Here is a 21,097-nt window from a genome sequence, read left to right on the forward strand (position 1 = left end):
ACGGCCTCACGGCGGTGTGTGTCGTACACGGCCTCACGGCGGTGTGTGTCGTACACGGCCTCACGGCGCGGTGTGTGTCGTACACGGCCTCACGGCGGTGTGTGTCGTACACGGCCTCACGGCGCGGTGTGTGTCGTACACGGCCTCACGGCGCGGTGTGTGTCGTACACGGCCTCACGGCGCGGTGTGTGTCGTACACGGCCTCACGGCGCGGTGTGTGTCGTACACGGCCTCACGGCGCGGTGTGTGTCGTACACGGCCTCACGGCGCGGTTCACACCGCAAACCTGACAGAACAAGACTGATGATCCTGAGAGAAAACACAACATTCACAGTGACCACTCCGCCTGATGAGGGCGCTGTCCACACACACACCCCCTATAGGACACAACAACCACACAGTGCGGCCGCCCGGAGCGAAACAGCTGCCGGAGCAGCTATATATACATGACATGGGCGGGGTCTACACAAACCACGCCCATCAGCAACATACGGCCAGTGAGGGCAATCACGTGATCTTTGAACACCTTCTTCTCATCAGTGCGCAGGCGCTGAGATACCTGCCATTTCCGGTTCCGAGTTCATGTGAAAGTCTGAGAAGAAGAGCCGGAGCGCAGGCAGCCGGGTGAGAACTCAGCGGTGACCCGGGGACGGCCTGGTATAGGGGGAGGAGACCCGGGGACGGCCCGGTATAGGGGGAGGGGACCCGGGGACGGCCCGGTATAGGGGGAGGAGACCCGGGGACGGCCCGGTATAGGGGGAGGAGACCCGGGGACGGCCCGGTATAGGGGGAGGAGACCCGGGGACGGCCCGGTATAGGGGGAGGGGAGGAGACCCGGGGACGGCCCGGTATAGGGGGAGGGGACCCGGGGACGGCCCGGTATAGGGGGAGGAGACCCGGGGACGGCCCGGTATAGGGGGAGGGGACCCGGGGACGGCCCGGTATAGGGGGAGGGGGACCTGGGGACGGCCCGGTATAGGGGGAGGAGACCCGGGGACGGCCCGGTATAGGGGGAGGAGACCCGGGGACGGCCCGGTATAGGGGGAGGGGACCCGGGGACGGCCCGGTATAGGGGGAGGAGACCCGGGGACGGCCCGGTATAGGGGGAGGGGACCCGGGGACGGCCCGGTATAGGGGGAGGGGGACCCGGGGACGGCCCGGTATAGGGGGAGGAGACCCGGGGACGGCCCGGTATAGGGGGAGGGGTCCCGGGGACGGCCCGGTATAGGGGGAGGGGACCCGGGGACGGCCCGGTATAGGGGGAGGAGACCCGGGGACGGCCCGGTATAGGGGGAGGGGACGGCCCGGTATAGGGGGAGGAGACCCGGGGACGGCCCGGTATAGGGGGAGGGGACCCGGGGACGGCCCGGTATAGGGGGAGGAGACCCGGGGACGGCCCGGTATAGGGGGAGGAGACCCGGGGACGGCCCGGTATAGGGGGAGGAGACCCGGGGACGGCCCGGTATAGGGGGAGGAGACCCGGGGACGGCCCGGTATAGGGGGAGGAGACCCGGGGACGGCCCGGTATAGGGGGAGGAGACCCGGGGACGGCCCGGTATAGGGGGAGGAGACCCGGGGACGGCCCGGTATAGGGGGAGGAGACCCGGGGACGGCCCGGTATAGGGGGAGGAGACCCGGGGACGGCCCGGTATAGGGGGAGGGGACCCGGGGACGGCCCGGTATAGGGGGAGGGGACCCGGGGACGGCCCGGTATAGGGGGAGGAGACCCGGGGACGGCCCGGTATAGGGGGAGGGGACCCGGGGACGGCCCGGTATAGGGGGAGGAGACCCGGGGACGGCCCGGTATAGGGGGAGGGGACCCGGGGACGGCCCGGTATAGGGGGAGGAGACCCGGGGACGGCCCGGTATAGGGGGAGGGGAGGGGAGGGGACCCGGGGACGGCCCGGTATAGGGGGAGGAGACCCGGGGACGGCCCGGTATAGGGGGAGGGGAGGGGACCCGGGGACGGCCCGGTATAGGGGAGGAGACCCGGGGACGGCCCGGTATAGGGGGAGGAGACCCGGGGACGGCCCGGTATAGGGGGAGGAGACCCGGGGACGGCCCGGTATAGGGGAGGAGACCCGGGGACGGCCCGGTATAGGGGAGGAGACCCGGGGACGGCCCGGTATAGGGGAGGAGACCCGGGGACGGCCCTGTATAGGGGGAGGAGACCCGGGGACGGCCCGGTATAGGGGGAGGAGACCCGGGGACGGCCCGGTATAGGGGGAGGGGACCCGGGGACGGCCCGGTATAGGGGAGGAGACCCGGGGACGGCCCTGTATAGGGGAGGAGACCCGGGGACGGCCCGGTATAGGGGGAGGAGACCCGGGGACGGCCCGGTATAGGGGGAGGGGAGGGGACCCGGGGACGGCCCGGTATAGGGGGAGGAGACCCGGGGACGGCCCGGTATAGGGGGAGGAGACCCGGGGACGGCCCGGTATAGGGGGAGGAGACCCGGGGACGGCCCGGTATAGGGGGAGGGGACCCGGGGACGGCCCGGTATAGGGGAGGAGACCCGGGGACGGCCCGGTATAGGGGGAGGAGACCCGGGGACGGCCCGGTATAGGGGGAGGAGACCCGGGGACGGCCCGGTATAGGGGGAGGAGACCCGGGGACGGCCCGGTATAGGGGGAGGAGACCCGGGGACGGCCCGGTATAGGGAGAGGAGACCCGGGGACGGCCCGGTATAGGGGGAGGAGACCCGGGGACGGCCCGGTATAGGGGAGGAGACCCGGGGACGGCCCGGTATAGGGGGAGGAGACCCGGGGACGGCCCGGTATAGGGGGAGGAGACCCGGGGACGGCCCGGTATAGGGGGAGGAGACCCGGGGACGGCCCGGTATAGGGGGAGGAGACCCGGGGACGGCCCGGTATAGGGGGAGGAGACCCGGGGACGGCCCGGTATAGGGGGAGGAGACCCGGGGACGGCCCGGTATAGGGGGAGGAGACCCGGGGACGGCCCGGTATAGGGGGAGGAGACCCGGGGACGGCCCGGTATAGGGGGAGGAGACCCGGGGACGGCCCGGTATAGGGGGAGGAGACCCGGGGACGGCCCGGTATAGGGGGAGGAGACCCGGGGACGGCCCGGTATAGGGGGAGGAGACCCGGGGACGGCCCGGTATAGGGGGAGGAGACCCGGGGACGGCCCGGTATAGGGGGAGGGGACCCGGGGACGGCCCGGTATAGGGGGAGAAGACCCGGGGACGGCCCGGTATAGGGGGAGGGGACCCGGGGACGGCCCGGTATAGGGGGAGGAGACCCGGGGACGGCCCGGTATAGGGGGAGGAGACCCGGGGACGGCCCGGTATAGGGGGAGGGGGCCCGGTATAGGGGGAGGGGACCCGGGGACGGCCCGGTATAGGGGGAGGAGACCCGGGGACGGCCCGGTATAGGGGGAGGAGACCCGGGGACGGCCCGGTATAGGGGGAGGGGACCCGGGGACGGCCCGGTATAGGGGGAGGAGACCCGGGGACGGCCCGGTATAGGGGGATGAGACCCGGGGACGGCCCGGTATAGGGGGAGGGGACCCGGGGACGGCCCGGTATAGGGGGAGGGGACCCGGGGACGGCCCGGTATAGGGGGAGGGGACCCGGGGACGGCCCGGTATAGGGGGAGGGGACCCGGGGACGGCCCGGTATAGGGGGAGGAGACCCGGGGACGGCCCGGTATAGGGGGAGGGGAGGGGACCCGGGGACGGCCCGGTATAGGGGGAGGAGACCCGGGGACGGCCCGGTATAGGGGGAGGAGACCCGGGGACGGCCCGGTATAGGGGGAGGAGACCCGGGGACGGCCCGGTATAGGGGGAGGGGAGGGGACCCGGGGACGGCCCGGTATAGGGGGAGGAGACCCGGGGACGGCCCGGTATAGGGGGAGGAGACCCGGGGACGGCCCGGTATAGGGGGAGGGGACCCGGGGACGGCCCGGTATAGGGGGAGGAGACCCGGGGACGGCCCGGTATAGGGGGAGGGGACCCGGGGACGGCCCGGTATAGGGGGAGGAGACCCGGGGACGGCCCGGTATAGGGGGAGGAGACCCGGGGACGGCCCGGTATAGGGGGAGGGGAGGGGACCCGGGGACGGCCCGGTATAGGGGGAGGAGACCCGGGGACGGCCCGGTATAGGGGGAGGGGAGGGGACCCGGGGACGGCCCGGTATAGGGGGAGGAGACCCGGGGACGGCCCGGTATAGGGGGAGGAGACCCGGGGACGGCCCGGTATAGGGGGAGGAGACCCGGGGACGGCCCGGTATAGGGGGAGGGGAGGGGACCCGGGGACGGCCCGGTATAGGGGGAGGAGACCCGGGGACGGCCCGGTATAGGGGGAGGGGAGGGGACCCGGGGACGGCCCGGTATAGGGAGAGGGGACCCGGGGACGGCCCGGTATAGGGGGAGGAGACCCGGGGACGGCCCGGTATAGGGGGAGGGGACCCGGGGACGGCCCGGTATAGGGGGAGGAGACTCGGGGACGGCCCGGTATAGGGGGAGGGGACCCGGGGACGGCCCGGTATAGGGGGAGGAGACCCGGGGACGGCCCGGTATAGGGGGAGGGGACCCGGGGACGGCCCGGTATAGGGGGAGGAGACCCGGGGACGGCCCGGTATAGGGGGAGGAGACCCGGGGACGGCCCGGTATAGGGGGAGGAGACCCGGGGACGGCCCGGTATAGGGGGAGGAGACCCGGGGACGGCCCGGTATAGGGGGAGGGGACCCGGGGAGGGGACCCGGGGACGGCCCGGTATAGGGGGAGGGGACCCGGGGACGGCCCGGTATAGGGGGAGGGGACCCGGGGACGGCCCGGTATAGGGGGAGGGGACCCGGGGACGGCCCGGTATAGGGGGAGGGGACCAGGGGGGACGCGGCCCCTTGTAGGACCCCGGGGACGGCTTCTTATAGGAGGTGACATTCTAGTCTGTTCGCAGATGACTCCGGACGATGATGGAGACGTTTCCGGAGAAGACGACATGTGACTCGCTCTCTGCCATGGTAGGAATGGAGGACGAGTGTTCTGTGACTTGTGGTTCCTCGTCTAGCAGCGTTTCATCTTCTCTGGTCTCCTCAGGTGACGTTTCACGACGTGGCCGCCTGCTTTGAGGAGGAGGATTGGGACGTGATGGAGGATTGGCAGCGAGAACTGTACAGGAACGCCATGAAGGAGATTCACCGCGTCCTGCAGGATCTGGGTGAGAGGCCGACGGCTCCCTCCAGTGGAGGCTACAGGGCGCTGCACCCCCCTGACCGCACAGCTCCCGCTGTCCCTGCTGTTTTACTCTTTTCACTGCACAATTGTTATCCTCTAGTCACACCCAGAGCTGCGCACACACTGTTCTCCAGTCACAGAGCTGAATCCACATGTGTTTTCCTGTGGACACTTATTCTTGGTTCTCGCTCCAGAAGGAAGGGGCAGTATTCGGCTTTGCCATGTGTCACTGGCAGCTGCATAATGATCCGGGGACGGAGGAGGCAGGGATCCAACAAGGAATCCATCACGCCTGTGAACTGTCACATACTGGGTGTCTGGGATACGCCTTCACCATGGTGTAACCAGGAATGCCTTCCCCCTCCTTATACCCATGTGTGAACCTCCTGGGGCTGCAACACAAAATCCCAGTCAACGTAGAAAGAAAACAGGAAAATCCTAAAGAGGAAAAACCCACAAACCTGGTCCTACAACATGGCGGCTGTATTCACCTAATGTGTGTATACACCCCCACTTTGAAATTGTTCCAGTAAATGAAGTCTTTCTCCCAGAACATTATCACAATTCCCCATGTTTTGTTATTCACAAGTTTATTTCCTTTGTGTGTTTTGGAACACCAGATAAAACAGAGGGGAAAAAATAGAATTATTCTTACCGTTAATTCGGTTTCTAGTAACCCACCACGACCGCACACCTGGAGGATGTTACCCCTTTCCTAATAGGGACAGGAAATGACAAGAGGTTAAATAACCCCTCCCTCATCCTCCCCTTCAGTGTTATTATAAAGGACCACAGGAGAATGAATGCTTCAAATTATATTTATTCTTTTCATAATGTATATCAAGCATAGGGAGGGATTACTCCTGCTGTCGTGGTGGGTTACTAGAAACCGAATTAACGGTAAGAATAATTCTATTTTCTCTAGTAACCCCCCACGACAGCACACCTGGAGCAGTACCCAAGAGAAATTTTTAGGGAGGGACTACAGCACTAAGGACTTTTTCTCCGAAGGCTGTCTTCTTTTGACATCAGGTCAAGCCTGTAATGTTTGGAGAACGTATGGACCGAGGACCACGTAGCCGCTCTGCATATTTGCTCGATGGAAGCACTGGCTTTCTCGGCCCAGGAGACAGCTGTTGCTCTAGTAGAATGAGCTGTGAGCTTTCCTGGTGGTGGAAGGCCTTGATTTTGATAAGCCTCCAGGATTGCTCTTTTGATCCAATTTGCAATTGTGGATCTGGAAGTCTTCTTCCCCTTATTCTGGCCGAGAAGATGAATAAACAGATTCTGCTCTTTTCTAATCTTCTCTGATGCATGAAGATAATAGAGTACCATTCTTCGAACATCCAAAGTATGGAAATGTTCCTCTTCCTCATTCTTTGGTTCTTGATAGAACGACGGAAGAATTATCTCCTGCGATTTGTGGAAATCAGAGACGACCTTTGGGAGAAAGAATGGGTCTAATCGCAGGATAAGCCTGTCCTGAAGAATCTTCATGTAGGGCTCATTGATTGACAGGGCTTGAAGTTCACCCACTCTTCTGGCTGTTGTTATGGCTACCAGGAAGTTGGTCTTCCAGGCAAGTCTATCCATACTTATGGATGACAAGGGCTCAAACGGTGGCAGTGTAAGTCCTTTCAGGACTATATTCATGTCCCAGGATGGAACTATATTTATGGGTCTTGGAGATATGCGGGATGCTGCCGTCATGAATATTCTCACCCATCTATGGTCAGCTGAAGACTGGTCAAAATAAGAGCTTAAGGCTGCCACTTGTACCTTGAGGGTGCTGGGTCTGAGACCCTTTTCCAGCCCATCTTGTAGGAAATCCAGGATCCTGGCTAGGTTCGGTCTGTCTGGGTTAGGTTGTATAGGAGCACACCATTTGATAAGTCTTCCAGATTTTTTGGTAGATAGAATTAGTGACTGTTTTACGGCTTTTTTGTAGTGTTTTAATTACTCTTCTTTGATAGCCCTCTGGTTCTCAGAATTGAGAATTCAGAAGCCAGGCATTTAGGTGTAACCTCTCGGGATCTGGATGGAGTATTGGCCCCTGGTAGAGAAGGTCTTTGACCGGTGGAAGTGCTATTGGTCCATCTATTTTTAGGCTGATGAGGGCCCGGAACCAACCTCTTTTGGGCCAAAGTGGAGCCACTAAGATCACCTTGAATTTCTCTTCCCTTATCTTCTGCAGGACTCTTGGTAGGACTGGCAATGGCGGGAAAGCATATGCTAGTGAGAATGTCCATGGCTGGACCAACGCGTCCACAGCTAACCCCGGGTTCATCGGATCTAGCGAGAAGAACTGGTCTACCTTTGCGTTCTGACTGTTCGCGAACAAGTCCACTTCTGGTTGTCCCCATCTTTTGACCAGTATCTGAAAGACTTCTGGGTTTAGGCTCCATTCTCCTGGATGGACCTCTGTTCTGCTCAGGAAGTCGGCTTGTACGTTTATCTCTCCTTTTATATGTAGGGCGGATATGGAGAGAACATGTTCCTCGGCCCACGAAAATATTCTCGCTGATATTCTTTTTAGATCTTTGTGTCTTGTACTTCCCTGGTGGCGAAGGTGGGCAACTGTTGTCATGTTGTCTGAGTATTTTTATATGGGAATTTTGTACAAGAGTTACTGCCGCTTTGAGAACTTCTTCTACTGCTTTTAGCTCTTTGAAATTTGAGGATTGCTGTGCTATTTCGGTTGACCAGAATCCCTGGAATATGTGTTGGTCTACCGTAGCTCCCCAACCTTTTCCGCTGGCATCTACTGTTATGGTCACTGCTGGGACCTGCAACCAGGGAACTCCTCTTATTAAGTTCTCTTTTTGTAGCCACCATGTCAATGAAGACTTTACATGTGGTGGTATCCGGATCTTTTTGCCTAGAGAACCTGGGGATCCGTCCCAGCTTGATAGAATATGGGTCTGAAGTATCCTGGTGTGGGCTTGTGCCCATGCCACCATCTGGATGCATGATGTCATGGTTCCTAGAACCGACATGGCCCATCTTAGAGATACTCTCTTCTTGTCCCGCAACAGTCTTATCTTTGACTCCTGCTGGATTAAGGTTTTAATCTCCTCTATCAGGGACGGCTGTTCCTCCCTGATAATTTTGTCTGTGCATTCTTTACACAATGATTTCTTATATGAAGAGGACAGCTTCTTCATACAAACTGCGCATTTGCGGGTAGTTTTTGTTTTGCTTCCTGATGTGGGTTCCTTGTCCCCCTAAAAAGGAAGGGGAGAAGGAATCATAAGACTACAACCCACATCAGGGACTGGACACCCGGGGCCAGACTACTCACTGGGGCCGGGATGGTGCTGTGTTCTGCAGGTGCAGAGCGCGAGGAAGCAGACATCTCCATAGTCTTCACCACACAGTGGTCCTACCTGCGATGTCTTCCTGTCCAGGGCCTGAATATATAGGCGACCGGACCGCAGCACCTGTCCTCCTGGATGAGGACCTCCTCCTCCGGTGTCCGGAAGTACGTGGGGGGGAGAACGCCGACGTATTCCATGCTGTCTGCCTAGCGTTCCGGCTGGAACTCACGAGGAACTTCCTGTTCAGAGAAGCCGGCCGGCGTCTGACGTCATATCCGGCCGCCGGCTTCAGACCGGAAGTACTCGCGCGCGGAGGAGGAGAAGGGCTGGAGAGCTCAGAGAGGCCTCCAGCCGAAGAACGCCCCAGACCTTACCCGCAGGTGCGGAATGGTGGCGAAAGAAGTCCCGAGTCGGAGGAGACGGGAGCAGCGACGGGGAATGGACGTAAGTCTGATCCCAGCTGCCCGGCTAGATTATTCTATTCCCCCGGTGACCGCTGCCGGCACAGTGCACCTGGGATGACCTCTTCATCCCTAGTAGGGACAGGAAAGAACACTGAAGGGGAGGATGAGGGAGGGGTTATTTAACCTCTTGTCATTTCCTGTCCCTATTAGGAAAGGGGTAACATCCTCCAGGTGTGCTGTCGTGGGGAGTTACTAGAGAAAAAAAGGCAAATTGAACATAATTTTACACAGAACCCCAAAAAAATGGGCCGGACAGAAGTGTTGGAACCTTTCCAAAATTGTGGGTAAAGAATTTTATTTCAAGCATTGGATGCATGTTCACTCTCACCTGTGGCAAGTAACAGGTGTGGGCAACATGGAAGTCACACCTGAAATCAAATTAAAAAAAAAAAGGAGAATTTGACTCAATCTTTGCATTGCGTGTCTGTGTGCGCCACACTAAGGGCTCATACTCACCTGCGAGAAACTCGGATAAGTCTCGCACGTCAATACCCGGCACTCATGAGTGGAGCGTGCGGCCGCATAGGAATACATGCAGCCGCTCGCTCTACTCATGAGTGCCGGGTATTGACGTGCGATCGAGTTTCTCGCAGGTGAGTATGAGCCCTTAGAATGGAGATCGGAACAAGGAGAAGAAGAGAAATGTCTGGGGACTGGAGAGCCAAAGTTGGTGAACAATATCAACAATCTCAAGGTTACAAGTCCATCTGCAAGAGATCTTGATGTTCCTTTGTCCACAGGTTTACAACGCATGGCACTGTAGCTAATCTGCATGGATGTGGACGGCAGAGAAGAATTGATGAAAGGTTGCACCGCAGGAAAGTCCGGATGGTAGATAAGCATTTCCGATCAAGGTCCAAAGAAATTCCAGCTGTCCTGCAGGCTCACGGGGCATCAGTGTCAGCGCGATTTATCCATCCACATGTGAATGAAATGAAACGCTATGGCCGGAGAACCAGGAGGACCCAGACATAAAATAGCCAGACTGCAGTTTGCCAAAACGTATGTAAGGAAGCCAAAATCCTTCTGGGAAAGTGTCTTCTGGACAGATGAGACCTAGATAGAGCTTTTTGGTGAAGCACATCATTCTACTGTTGCCAGAAAATGGTATGAGGCCTACAAAGAAAAGAACACAGTACCTACAGTGAGATATGGTGGAGGTTCATATATATATATTTTTTTTTGGAGGGGGGGTGTTGTTTTGCTGCCTTGACTGTGTGCAAGATATGAAATCTAAAGATTACTGAAGGATTTTGTGTGGCAATGTAGTGTCCAATGTCAGGAAGCTGTGTGTGCGTCATGGGTCTTCCAGCAGGACAGTGACCCACAAAGAAGCCCCGAGAAATTGATGGAAACAAAGCGCTGGATTGGCAGCAATGAGTCCGGATCTAAATCCCATTGATCCCCTGTGGAGAGATCTTACAATCGCTGTTGGGAGAAGGTGAAATATGAGAGCGGGAGCAGATTGTAAGAAGAGACGCCCAAGATCCCGGCTGAGAGGAGGAAGAAGCTTGTGGATGGTTATAGGAAGCGATGGATTGCAGTTATTTATTCCAAAGGGGGCGACCAAATATGTAGGAGGGTGCCAACTGCTTTTTCTGGCCCATTTTGGGGGTTTTGTGTGAAATTCTGTTAATTTTTTTTTTTGTTTTATGTGTTGTTCCAATACACACAAAGGAAATAAACCCGTGTATAACAAAACATGGGGAATTGTGATAATGACCTGTAACAATTTCAATGGTGCCAACACTTTTGGCAATGACTGTAGTAGGGATATATATATATATACTAGCTATTGATCCCGTTCTTCGCCCGGGTGGCGAGCATTGATAATGGTATTTCTCTATCGCCTTTCATTGGGGGACACAGGAACCATGGGTGTATGCTGCTGCCACTAGGAGGCTGACACTATGCAAATAAAAAAGTTAGCTCCTCCTCTGCAGTGTACACCCTACCGACAGGAAGTAGGATATTCAGTTTAGCTTAGTGTCAGTAGGAGGTGGACACGGGTCTTTCATTAGACCCTTATCTACCTCAATGTGCGTCGTTTCTTTTCAGGTTTCCGGAGGGATACAGGGTGAACAGTCACACCTGTACTCCCACAATACGGACTATGAGTACGGCGTGTACTGCCACCCCGTATCCTCATAGATCCCTCTCCAGGACCAAGATCCTAGCACACAAGCGTGCTCAGAAGTCCGGTCCTGGCTCCGTCCCCCACCCACTCGCCCACCAGAGCCTGTCGGTTGGAGGAGACGAGGTCGTCCACCAGCTCCCTGGACGTCTGATATCTTCCCCGGATTGAGGTTAGTCAGAACGGCGTGGGATATTTTAGGTGAGTATTCCACATACCCCCCCCATGCTGTTCCGCCTGAGAGCCTCCACTAATCCGGGGTGGTCACTGGAGCAGTCCTAGTTCAGTGCTGCGCAGTTTTTCCCCAGGCTGCCTTGGCCTGGTTGGCGCCTTATTGGCCCCACGCGTGGCAGCCGCGCTACTTTGGTGGCCGCATCTCTGAGCCTGGCTTATAGGTAACCACGCTGCCTTTTTCCTGCCGCACTGTGTTCTGACGCTGCGCTGCGGCCGTGCAGCCAGCCGCGCCATTTCCTCCCCCGGCGCTGCCCCCTTTCTGGCAGCCGCACCGGCTTCCTCCTGCAGCCGCACTTCTTTTCTATCACAGCGTGGCTGCCTTGCAGGCAGCCGCGCCGCTTTCTTGTGGCCGCACTTTCTCTCCCGCAGCGGCGGCCTTGCAGGCAACAGCGCCGCCTTCTCCTGCGGCCGCGCTGCGCCTGTATTTGCAAGGTCACCGCACCGTTTTTTCCCGACGACCGCGTCCCTCCCCGGCGGCCGCCGGCCCCAAATTTAGGCCCCGGCTTCTTCTGGGGCCTACTTCCGGCGCCGCGTCTCCTCACTTCCTTTCCCTCAGGCGGGCTTTTCTCCCGCCCGGCTTTCATCGGCGAGCTCCGCCCCCGGCGCCATATTGGTGCACCTGGCCGCCCACTTTTTCCTGCGCCCCTGAAAGGGTTTTTTCGGCATCAGGACCACCTGGCGCTGGCTCCTCAAAGCGCATAGCCTGGCGTCCTCATCCCTTGCGGTTCAGCATTGCAGCCGATCCCGGACAGAAGAGTGTCCCAGAAGTCTGCTCTGTCTGCCTGCACCCCTGCGTTAAGGACCATCGACATCATGGAGTGCAGCTTTCCATCCATCACCTGTTGTGAGTAGCTCTGATGCAGACTGACTCTCTCCTCTGCTTTCCTGTCCCCTAACCTTCTGGCTTCTTCAGGGGTTCCTTCGCCATGTCTAATCTTAAGGGAAGTCGCTTTTGTCCTCCCTCTTCTGGCTTAGTCTAACACTTTGCGTGTTCACCTTAGGCCCACCGCAGCGTCTGCCGTGAGTACCTCTGCACCGCAGACTGATACTCTCCCCTTCTGATTTTTTTCCTCGGACCCGTTCGGTCTAATTTTAAGGGAGGTCGCTTCCGACCTCCTACCTTTTCTCAGGCAGGCCTGCAGCAACCCACATTATGCTCACCGCCCAGGACCCGCCCCTGCTGCTCCGCCTCAGAGCAAAGTCCCCATCCTCTCTGTCTCTATCAGTAGCGGATCTCACACGGGTGTCCCAGATCCTTGTGTCCGTGCCTGATCGGTTGCCCCTGCAGACTTCCGTAGTAGCCAGCGGGTCGCAAGAAGCTCCGTCCAAGTCTTCTAATACAGGCCGCGAAAGATCCAGACAGGAACGCCGGTCTGAGTTCTCTTCTTGGTCCATTTCGCCCCACGGTCCTTCTCTGTGGTCGACTTCCCCCTGGTCTTTCCCCCCGGAGTCAGGCGAGGCTTTCTCTGATGCGCCTTCAGAGGATAATTTGGGTCCGGATTCGAACCAAATCGCTAACATGAGGGATATGGTTCAAAGCCTCATTGGAGCGACCAATCAGACCTGTGGCATCAAAGATTCCTCTACGAAACCCGCAGATCAGGCGGTTTCGTTTAGACGGTCTAAACTACCTCCCAAGGTATTTGCTCCTCATCCTGAATTCGAGGAGCGTCTGGCCAGAGAAAGAGCGAATTCGACCAGACGTTCTCAAGGAGACAAGCGTCTTGGAGTCTCATGTCTCTTTCCTCCGGATCTCATTGCCAACCAGAATGAGAGGCGTTAGAGAACGACCTCTACCCCTGTGGATCCGTCGGCTGCTAGACTTGCCACCAACACAGTCCTTACGCTGTCCGGTGGGGCGGCTCTGAAAGATTCCATCGATATGATCATGGAATCCTTCGTGAAGTCGGCTTTCGAAACTGCCGCATCATCCCAATGCCCGGCTTTGGCTTCCACTTGGGTTTCGAAGTCTGTATCCGAGGGGCTAAACAACTCCATTGGGGCATTCAAGCTGGAGCTCCATCAGGCCGGCTGGCGGAACTTGCCACCCAGATTACTCACGCCGGGGAATAATTTGGTCCCTGGACGCCGCATAGGCGCCCAGTAATGTTGTTGCCAGCCGTCGCACCGTTTTGGCTCAAGAGTCATCAAAGAAGTCCCTTACGAGCCTGCCTTTTAAAGGTTCACGTCCTTTCAGTTCCAAGCTGGACCAAATTATTAAGGACGCCACTGGCGGCACCAGTCCCCTTCTCCAGACCTCGCCTACTTCCCCTTAGGCGGCTACTTCGGTCTTTTCGACCTTTTTCGTAAGTTTTGCGGCATCAGATCCTTCTTCGCATCAGCAGAGGCCACAGGCACGTTAAGAGAAGAAGGTATTCTTCGACTCACTCTTTCCTGGTGTGCCCGCTACTCCTAAGGTGGATTCTCCAGGTCCTGGACTGGAAGTTCCACCTAGGCATGACCCACCACTAGACCCCAGCCCGTTTCTCAGGCTGGGCAACCGTCTTCTGTTCCTCAGGGACGTCTGGGTCTCCTCAGTAGAGGATGCATGGGCCAGGGCACTTGTATCCTCTAGATACAAAATCTTAATTTCACGGTCCTGGGATCGTTGTCTTCGAATCCCAACCTCCAAGAGACCCCGCTCTGGTCCCGGGTTTCTTTAGAGCCATTGTTTCCCTCCTTAAATCCGGGGTAATCGTTCCCGTCCCAGAACAGGAACGGTTCAACAGTTCACAAGCTTCTCTTCGAATCTTTTTGTACTGACTGAGGACGACAAGGTTCGTCCTAGTCCGGATCTCAATTTGCTGAACAGGAAGTTTCGTCAGAGACACTTCAGGATGATATTACCTCGTTCAGTAATCGCTTCCATGGAGGCTCAGGAATTTCGGCTTCAGGCTCCCGAAAGTCTATCCACCTTTCCCGACATTCTAGCCGTTGCAGGTGGCTCGTCAATAGGAAGAAGTTCCGTCTTGTTAAGCGCCTCGTATCTCCGGGCATGTTCTTCGACACTTGTCGGACCAGAGTCTTCCTTCCCGAAGACAGGATATCCCTCCTTTGTCAGGAAGTTCGCTTGCTCCTGGGTTTTCGGCTCCCCTCCTTTCCGATGGGCCTTAAAGGCCCTAAGGAGGTTAGTTGCAACATCGGAAGCAATTTTACCTTCGCCGTTTCATTCAAGACTTCTTCAGCAGGCTATTCTATCACAGGGGACATGTCTGTCTTCTCCCTGCATCGTCCGATCCGGTTTTTCTGGGTCAAACGGTTCCTCGACTGGTGGCCGAGGTCACTTCTCTTATGCCAGAGTGGATCCTTCACAGCATATTCTTCCTTCCAGTTCCCTGGCAGGTGGTGACGACGGACGCCGGCCCGCTCGGCGGAAGCGCGGGGCTTTGCCTCCTGTTCTTTCAGGGTTGTTGGTCGGCGCAGGAGTCCTCTTTGCCGATCAATGTCCTCGAGTTCAGGATCATCTTTCTGTCTTTCCTTCACTGGGTAAGGATTCTCAGCAGCCTGCCAATTCGAATCCAGACAATGACACACCAGTGGCATGTCTACCACCAGGGGTGGACTTGGCGTTCTCTGGCCTCGGCCGAGATTCCAGGATCCTCCTTTGGACAGAGGCAACGGTCCTGGTGAGCTCTGCAGTGCATGTCCCCGGCGTGGACATTTAGGCCGCGAGGGCCTCGCGGCAGGGTAATGGCCCTTCAGGAGGTTTCCTATCGGATTGCTCTTCCATGGGGGACTCCAGTGGTGGACCTCATGGCGTCCTGATTGAACAGGAAGGCCCCTCGGGTCGGCCCAGGGTCCCGTGATCCTCTCGCAGTGGTGTCACTCTGGCCATTCCTTGGTTGCAGTTCGTGCTCCCCTATCGGTTCCCACGCCTTCCCTTGCTTTCCAAGCTGTCGAAAAAAGATCAAGGCTGGATGGGTGCCGGTCATTCTGATCGTCCCAGATTGGCCCAGGAGATCTTGATTTGCAGACATCGTCAATCTTCTCGCGGACACCCCGGGTGCCTTCCCAACGGACCCGATCTACTGTCTCAGGGTCCATTCTGCCACCCGAATTATCGGTCGCTCAGTTTAACGGCGTGGCTGTGGACTCCACAGTTCTAAGAGCGTCCGGTCTTTCGGCCCAGATGGGTCACTCTATAATCCAGGCTGGGAAGCCTTCGTCTTCTTCCAGGATCTACTATCGTACCTGGAAGGCTTACTTTCGTTGATGCGGGTCCAACCGCTTTTCACCTATGTCCTTTTTCCCTGCCTTCCATTTGGTTTTCCTTCAGGCAGGACTGGATTCGGGCTTTGCTCTCAGTTCCCTAAAGGGCCAGGTTCCTGCGCTCTTCTTCCCTTTTAAGAAGACGTTATCTTCTCAGCCACAGGTTGACCTTACTTCAAGTAGTAGCCCACGTGGTCCCTCCGTACAGGGCCTCTGTGGATTCATGGGGTTTAAAGGTTGTGTTGGTTGTTCTTAGGGGTTCTCCCCTTTGAGCCTTTCAGGGAGTTTTCCCTGTCAGTTCTATCTCGGAAGGTGGCTTTTCTCAGGTCTATCCCTTCGATCCGCCGCGTTTTTGAGTTGGCGGCCATTTCTTGCCGACCTTCTTTCTTGATTTTCCACCAGGACAAGGTGGTCCCAGGCCTCCACCTTCCTTCCTTTTTCGAGGTGGTTTTCATCTTTCCACCTCAACGAGGACATCGTTCTACCTTCCTTTTGTCCAGCTCCGACTCATCCTCTGGAGCGATCGTTGAACAGGCTGGGCCTCGTCAGGGCAGTGAGGATCTCCCTGGCTAACACGGCTGCTTTCTGAAAGATGGATTCTCTTTTCGCCATCCCTGATGGCGTGCGTAGAGGTCTGCTGGCTTCCAAGGCGACTATTGCTCGCTCTATCAGAACGGCTATTTTGGAAGCTTACCGGGTCAAGAACAAGAGTGCCCCCTCCTGAGAAAGGCTCACTCTACCCGGGCAGTCGGCGCTTCCAGTGCGGTACGTCATGGGGCCTTCGCCGACGACTTTGCAAAGCGGCTACCTGGTCTTCCATCTACACGTTTCGCCGAACTACGGCGGACTCCAGCCTGGGCAGAAGGATCCTGCAGGCGGCAGTGGTGAGTCCTCGGACTTGATGGAAGTCTGTTTTTTCCCACCCCAGGGACTGCTTTGGGACGTCCCATGGTTCCTGTGTCCCCCAATGAAAGGCGATAGAGAAAACAGGATTTTTGGTTGCTTACCGTAAAATCTGTTTCTCGGAGCCTTCATTGGGGGACACAGCACCCTCCCAGGTTGAACAGCTCTGTTTACCGTTTACGTTTGAGTTCTTTGAACACTCTTTGAGTGTTTGAAACTGTTAATCTATGGAGCGCCGTGGAATTTGTTGGCGCTATGTAGATAAAGTTTATTATTATATTATTATTCTTTCTCTTTTACACGTTGCTTCTCCTACTGCTTTCTCACTAACTGAATATCCTACTTCCTGTCGGTAGGGTGTACACTGCAGAGGAGGAGCTAACTTTTTTATTTGCATAGTGTCAGCCTCCTAGTGGCAGCAGCATACACCCATGGTTCCTGTGTCCCCCAATGAAGGCTCCGAGAAACAGATTTTACGGTAAGCAACCAAAAATCCTGTTATGGTCCCCATCCTGTCTTGTGCTTGCGCCCCCCGCTTTAATCAGACACTGTGGCGGTGTTGAGTCGTGGCTGCGTTGCTCCACAGACGTGTGTAATTCTTTAGAAAGTTACTTGTTAGCTTTGCTGACGTGTTGTATAGTGTAGATATTCTTACATGTGCTCCTGATATCTGTAACGAAGTCATTAATGTGGGCGGAAATGCCACGACATCATGAGAGGGTGGGATTGTGACGCAGTAATCGGCGCCTGCGCAGTCCGCGCAGCAGTGTCTCTTAGATGTATGTAAGTAACATCATGAAGGCGGGATCGTGTCCCTACGCCCCCTGATTCCAGCCCATAAATGTCTCCCTGCTCCCTGAATCGGCGCCTGCGCAGTCCACGCTTTCCGGCACCATTTTTTTGCAGACGCACTGCAGTTTCCAAGAAAATGACGTCAGGAAGCCCGGACTGCGCAGGCGCCGATACCGGGAGCAGGGAGACATTCATGCCCTGGAATCAGGGGGCCTAAGTCAGTAATTGCTGTGGCATGACCTGCTGCAACGTCCTGAAGGAGGGATCGTGTCCCCACGCCCCCTGATTCCGGGAGCAGGGGGACATTTATGGGCCAGAATCAGGGGGCGTGGGGACACTGTGGGGGTGGAAACTAAGTGATATGGGCGGGATTGTGACACAGATTTCGGCGCCAGCGCTGTCTGCGCTTTCCGGCGCCATTTTTTCTTGAATACGAACACTGTGTCTATAATCTAACGCTAGGAGCGTCGCGCTTGCGCAGTCTATAAAGGCTTTGGACAGAGTGACGCTCCCAGCATGTATGTATGTATGTGTATATGTATGTGTATATATATGTGTGTATATATATGTATGTGTGTATATACATGTGTGTGTGTGTGTGTGTGTGTGTGTATATATATATATATATATATATATATATATATATATATATATATATATATATATATATATATATATATATATATATATACACACAGTGGGGCAAAAAAGTATTTAGTCAGTCAGCAATAGTGCAAGTTCCACCACTTAAAAAGATGAGAGGCGTCTGTAATTTACATCATAGGTAGACCTCAACTATGGGAGACAAACTGAGAAAAAAAAATCCAGAAAATCACATTGTCTGTTTTTTTAACAATTTATTTGCATATTATGGTTGAAAATAAGTATTTGGTCAGAAACAAACAATCAAAATTTCTGGCTCTCACAGACCTGTAACTTCTTCTTTAAGAGTCTCCTCTTTCCTCCACTCATTACCTGTAGTAATGGCACCTGTTTAAACTTGTTATCAGTATAAAAAGACACCTGTGCACACCCTCAAACAGTCTGACTCCAAACTCCACTATGGTGAAGACCAAAGAGCTGTCAAAGGACACCAGAAACAAAATTGTAGCCCTGCACCAGGCTGGGAAGACTGAATCTGCAATAGCCAACCAGCTTGGAGTGAAGAAATCAACAGTGGGAGCAATAATTAGAAAATGGAAGACATACAAGACCACTGATAATCTCCCTCGATCTGGGGCTCCACGCAAAATCCCACCCTGTGGGGTCAGAATGATCACAAGAACGGTGAGCAAAAATCCCAGAACCACACGGGGGGACCTAGTGAATGAACTGCAGAGAGCTGGGACCAATGTAACAAGGCCTACCATAAGTAACACACTACGCCACCATGGACTCAGATCCTGCAGTGCCAGACGTGTCCCACTGCTTAAGCCAGTACATGTCCGGGCCCGTCTGAAGTTTGCTAGAGAGCAGTTGGATGATCCAGAGGAGTTTTGGGAGAATGTCCTATGGTCTGATGAAACCAAACTGGAACTGTTTGGTAGAAACACAACTTGTCGTGTTTGGAGGAAAAAGAATACTGAGTTGCATCCATCAAACACCATACCTACTGTAAAGCATGGTGGTGGAAACATCATGCTTTGGGGCTGTTTCTCTGTAAAGGGGCCAGGACGACTGATCCGGGTATATGAAAGAATGAATGGGGCCATGTATCATGAGATTTTGAGTGCAAACCTCCTTCCATCAGCAAGGGCATTGAAGATGAAACGTGGCTGGGTCTTTCAACATGACAATGATCCAAAGCACACCGCCAGGGCAACGAAGGAGTGGCTTCGTAAGAAGCATTTCAAGGTCCTGGAGTGGCCTAGCCAGTCTCCAGATCTCAACCCTATAGAAAACCTTTGGAGGGAGTTGAAAGTCCGTGTTGCCAAGCGAAAAGCCAAAAACATCACTGCTCTAGAGGAGATCTGCATGGAGGAATGGGCCAACATACCAACAACAGTGTGTGGCAACCTTGTGAAAACTTACAGAAAACGTTTGACCTCTGTCATTGCCAACAAAGGATATATTACAAAGTATTGAGATGAAGTTTTGTTTCTGACCAAATACTTATTTTCCACCATAATATGCAAATACAATGTTAAAAAAACAGACAATGTGATTTTCTGGATTTTTTTTTCTCAGTTTGTCTCCCATAGTTGAGGTCTACCTATGATGTAAATTACAGACGCCTCTCATCTTTTTAAGTGGTGGAACTTGCACTATTGCTGACTGACTAAATACTTTTTTGCCCCACTGTATATATATATATATATATATATATATATATATATATATATATATATATATATATATATATATATATATAATATTAATATATTAGATTGTGGCCCGTTTCTAATGCATCGGGTATTCTAGAATATGCATGTCCCCGTCCCCGTAGTATATGGACAATGATGATTCCAGAATTCGCGGCAGACTGTGTCCATCGCTGATTGGTCGAGGCAACCTTTATGACATCATCGTCGCCATGGCAACCATTATGACATCTACGTTGATACTGTGCCCGTCTCTGATTGGTCTGGCGGCCTCGACCAATCAGAGACGCGGGATTTCCAGGACAGACAGACAGAAAAACCCTTAGACAAATATATATAAATAAATAAATCGGGTATTCTAGAATATGCATGTCCACGTAGTTTATTGCCCAGCCACGGAGTATATTGCCCAGCCACGGAGTATATTGCCCAGCCACGGAGTATATTGCCCAGCCACGGAGTATATTGCCCAGCCACGGAGTATATTGCCCAGCCACGGAGTATATTGCCCAGCCACGGAGTATATTGCCCAGCCACGGAGTATATTGCCCAGCCACGGAGTATATTGCCCAGCCACGGAGTATATTGCCCAGCCACGGAGTATATTGCCCAGCCACGGAGTATATTGCCCAGCCATGCAGTATACAGCACAGAGCCACGTAGTATATTGCCCAGCCACGTAGTATATTGCCGAGCCACGTATGTCACAGGTTAAAAAAATAAACATACTCACATAACGATCCGAGGGCCCCTTGTAGTTGAACATACTCACCATTCTTGTCGCTGCTCCTCAGCGTCCCGTCTCTCCGCCTCCTGGGATCCAACGGTGCTGTGCAGATGGGCGCGCGGCTGCCGCCATCTTGCGTTCCCAGGATGCTTTGCGAAATTACCCATATGACTTAGCGGTCTCGCGAGACCGCTAGGTCTTATGGGTAATTTAGCAAAGCATCGCTGGGAAAGGAAGATGGCGGCAGGCGCGAGCGGCTCAGCGGACAACGGAGGGTGAGTATAGCAGGTTTTTTGTTTGTACTATTTTTACCATTACTTTCTTTTACTATTGATGCCGCATAGGCAGCATCAATAGTAAAAGGTTGGGGACACACAGGGTTAATGGAGGCGGTAACGGAATGCGTTAGCGCCGGCATTAACCCTGTGTTAGCGGTGACCGGAGGGGAGTATGGAGCGGGCGCCGGGGACACTGACTGCGGGGAGTAAGAAGCGGAGCGCCGGGGACACTGACTGCGGGGAGTAAGAAGCGGAGCGCCGGGGACACTGACTGCGGGGAGTAAGAAGCGGAGCGCCGGGGACACTGACTGCGGGGAGTAAGAAGCGGAGCGCCGGGGACACTGACTGCGGGGAGTAAGAAGCGGAGTGCCGGGGACACTGACTGCGGGGAGTATAGAGCTGCCATTTTCTTCCGGACTGTGGCCGTCGCTGATTGGTCGTGGCTGTTTTGCGGCGACCAATCAGTGACTTGGATTTCCATGATAGACAAAGGCCACGACCAATGAATATCCATGACAGAAGGACA

At 55.4% G+C, this 21,097-nt stretch overlaps 1 protein-coding gene across 1 annotated transcript in view; it reads left to right on the forward strand.

The window, feature by feature from the left end:
* The first annotated feature begins 526 nt into the window (after window positions 1-526).
* Window positions 527-21,097, forward strand: part of LOC138638861 (zinc finger protein 773-like) — a 44,012-nt gene continuing 23,441 nt past the window's right edge. The window contains exons 1-3 of the mRNA XM_069728554.1: window positions 527-624; window positions 4,915-4,978; window positions 5,055-5,175. Coding sequence (XP_069584655.1) covers window positions 4,928-4,978; window positions 5,055-5,175 — 172 coding nt within the window. The 5' untranslated portion in view covers window positions 527-624; window positions 4,915-4,927. The remainder of the gene's footprint in view (window positions 625-4,914; window positions 4,979-5,054; window positions 5,176-21,097) is intronic.

The sequence above is a fragment of the Ranitomeya imitator genome, chromosome 5 (assembly GCF_032444005.1).
Source record: "Ranitomeya imitator isolate aRanImi1 chromosome 5, aRanImi1.pri, whole genome shotgun sequence".
Taxonomy (NCBI): Eukaryota; Metazoa; Chordata; class Amphibia; order Anura; family Dendrobatidae; genus Ranitomeya; species Ranitomeya imitator.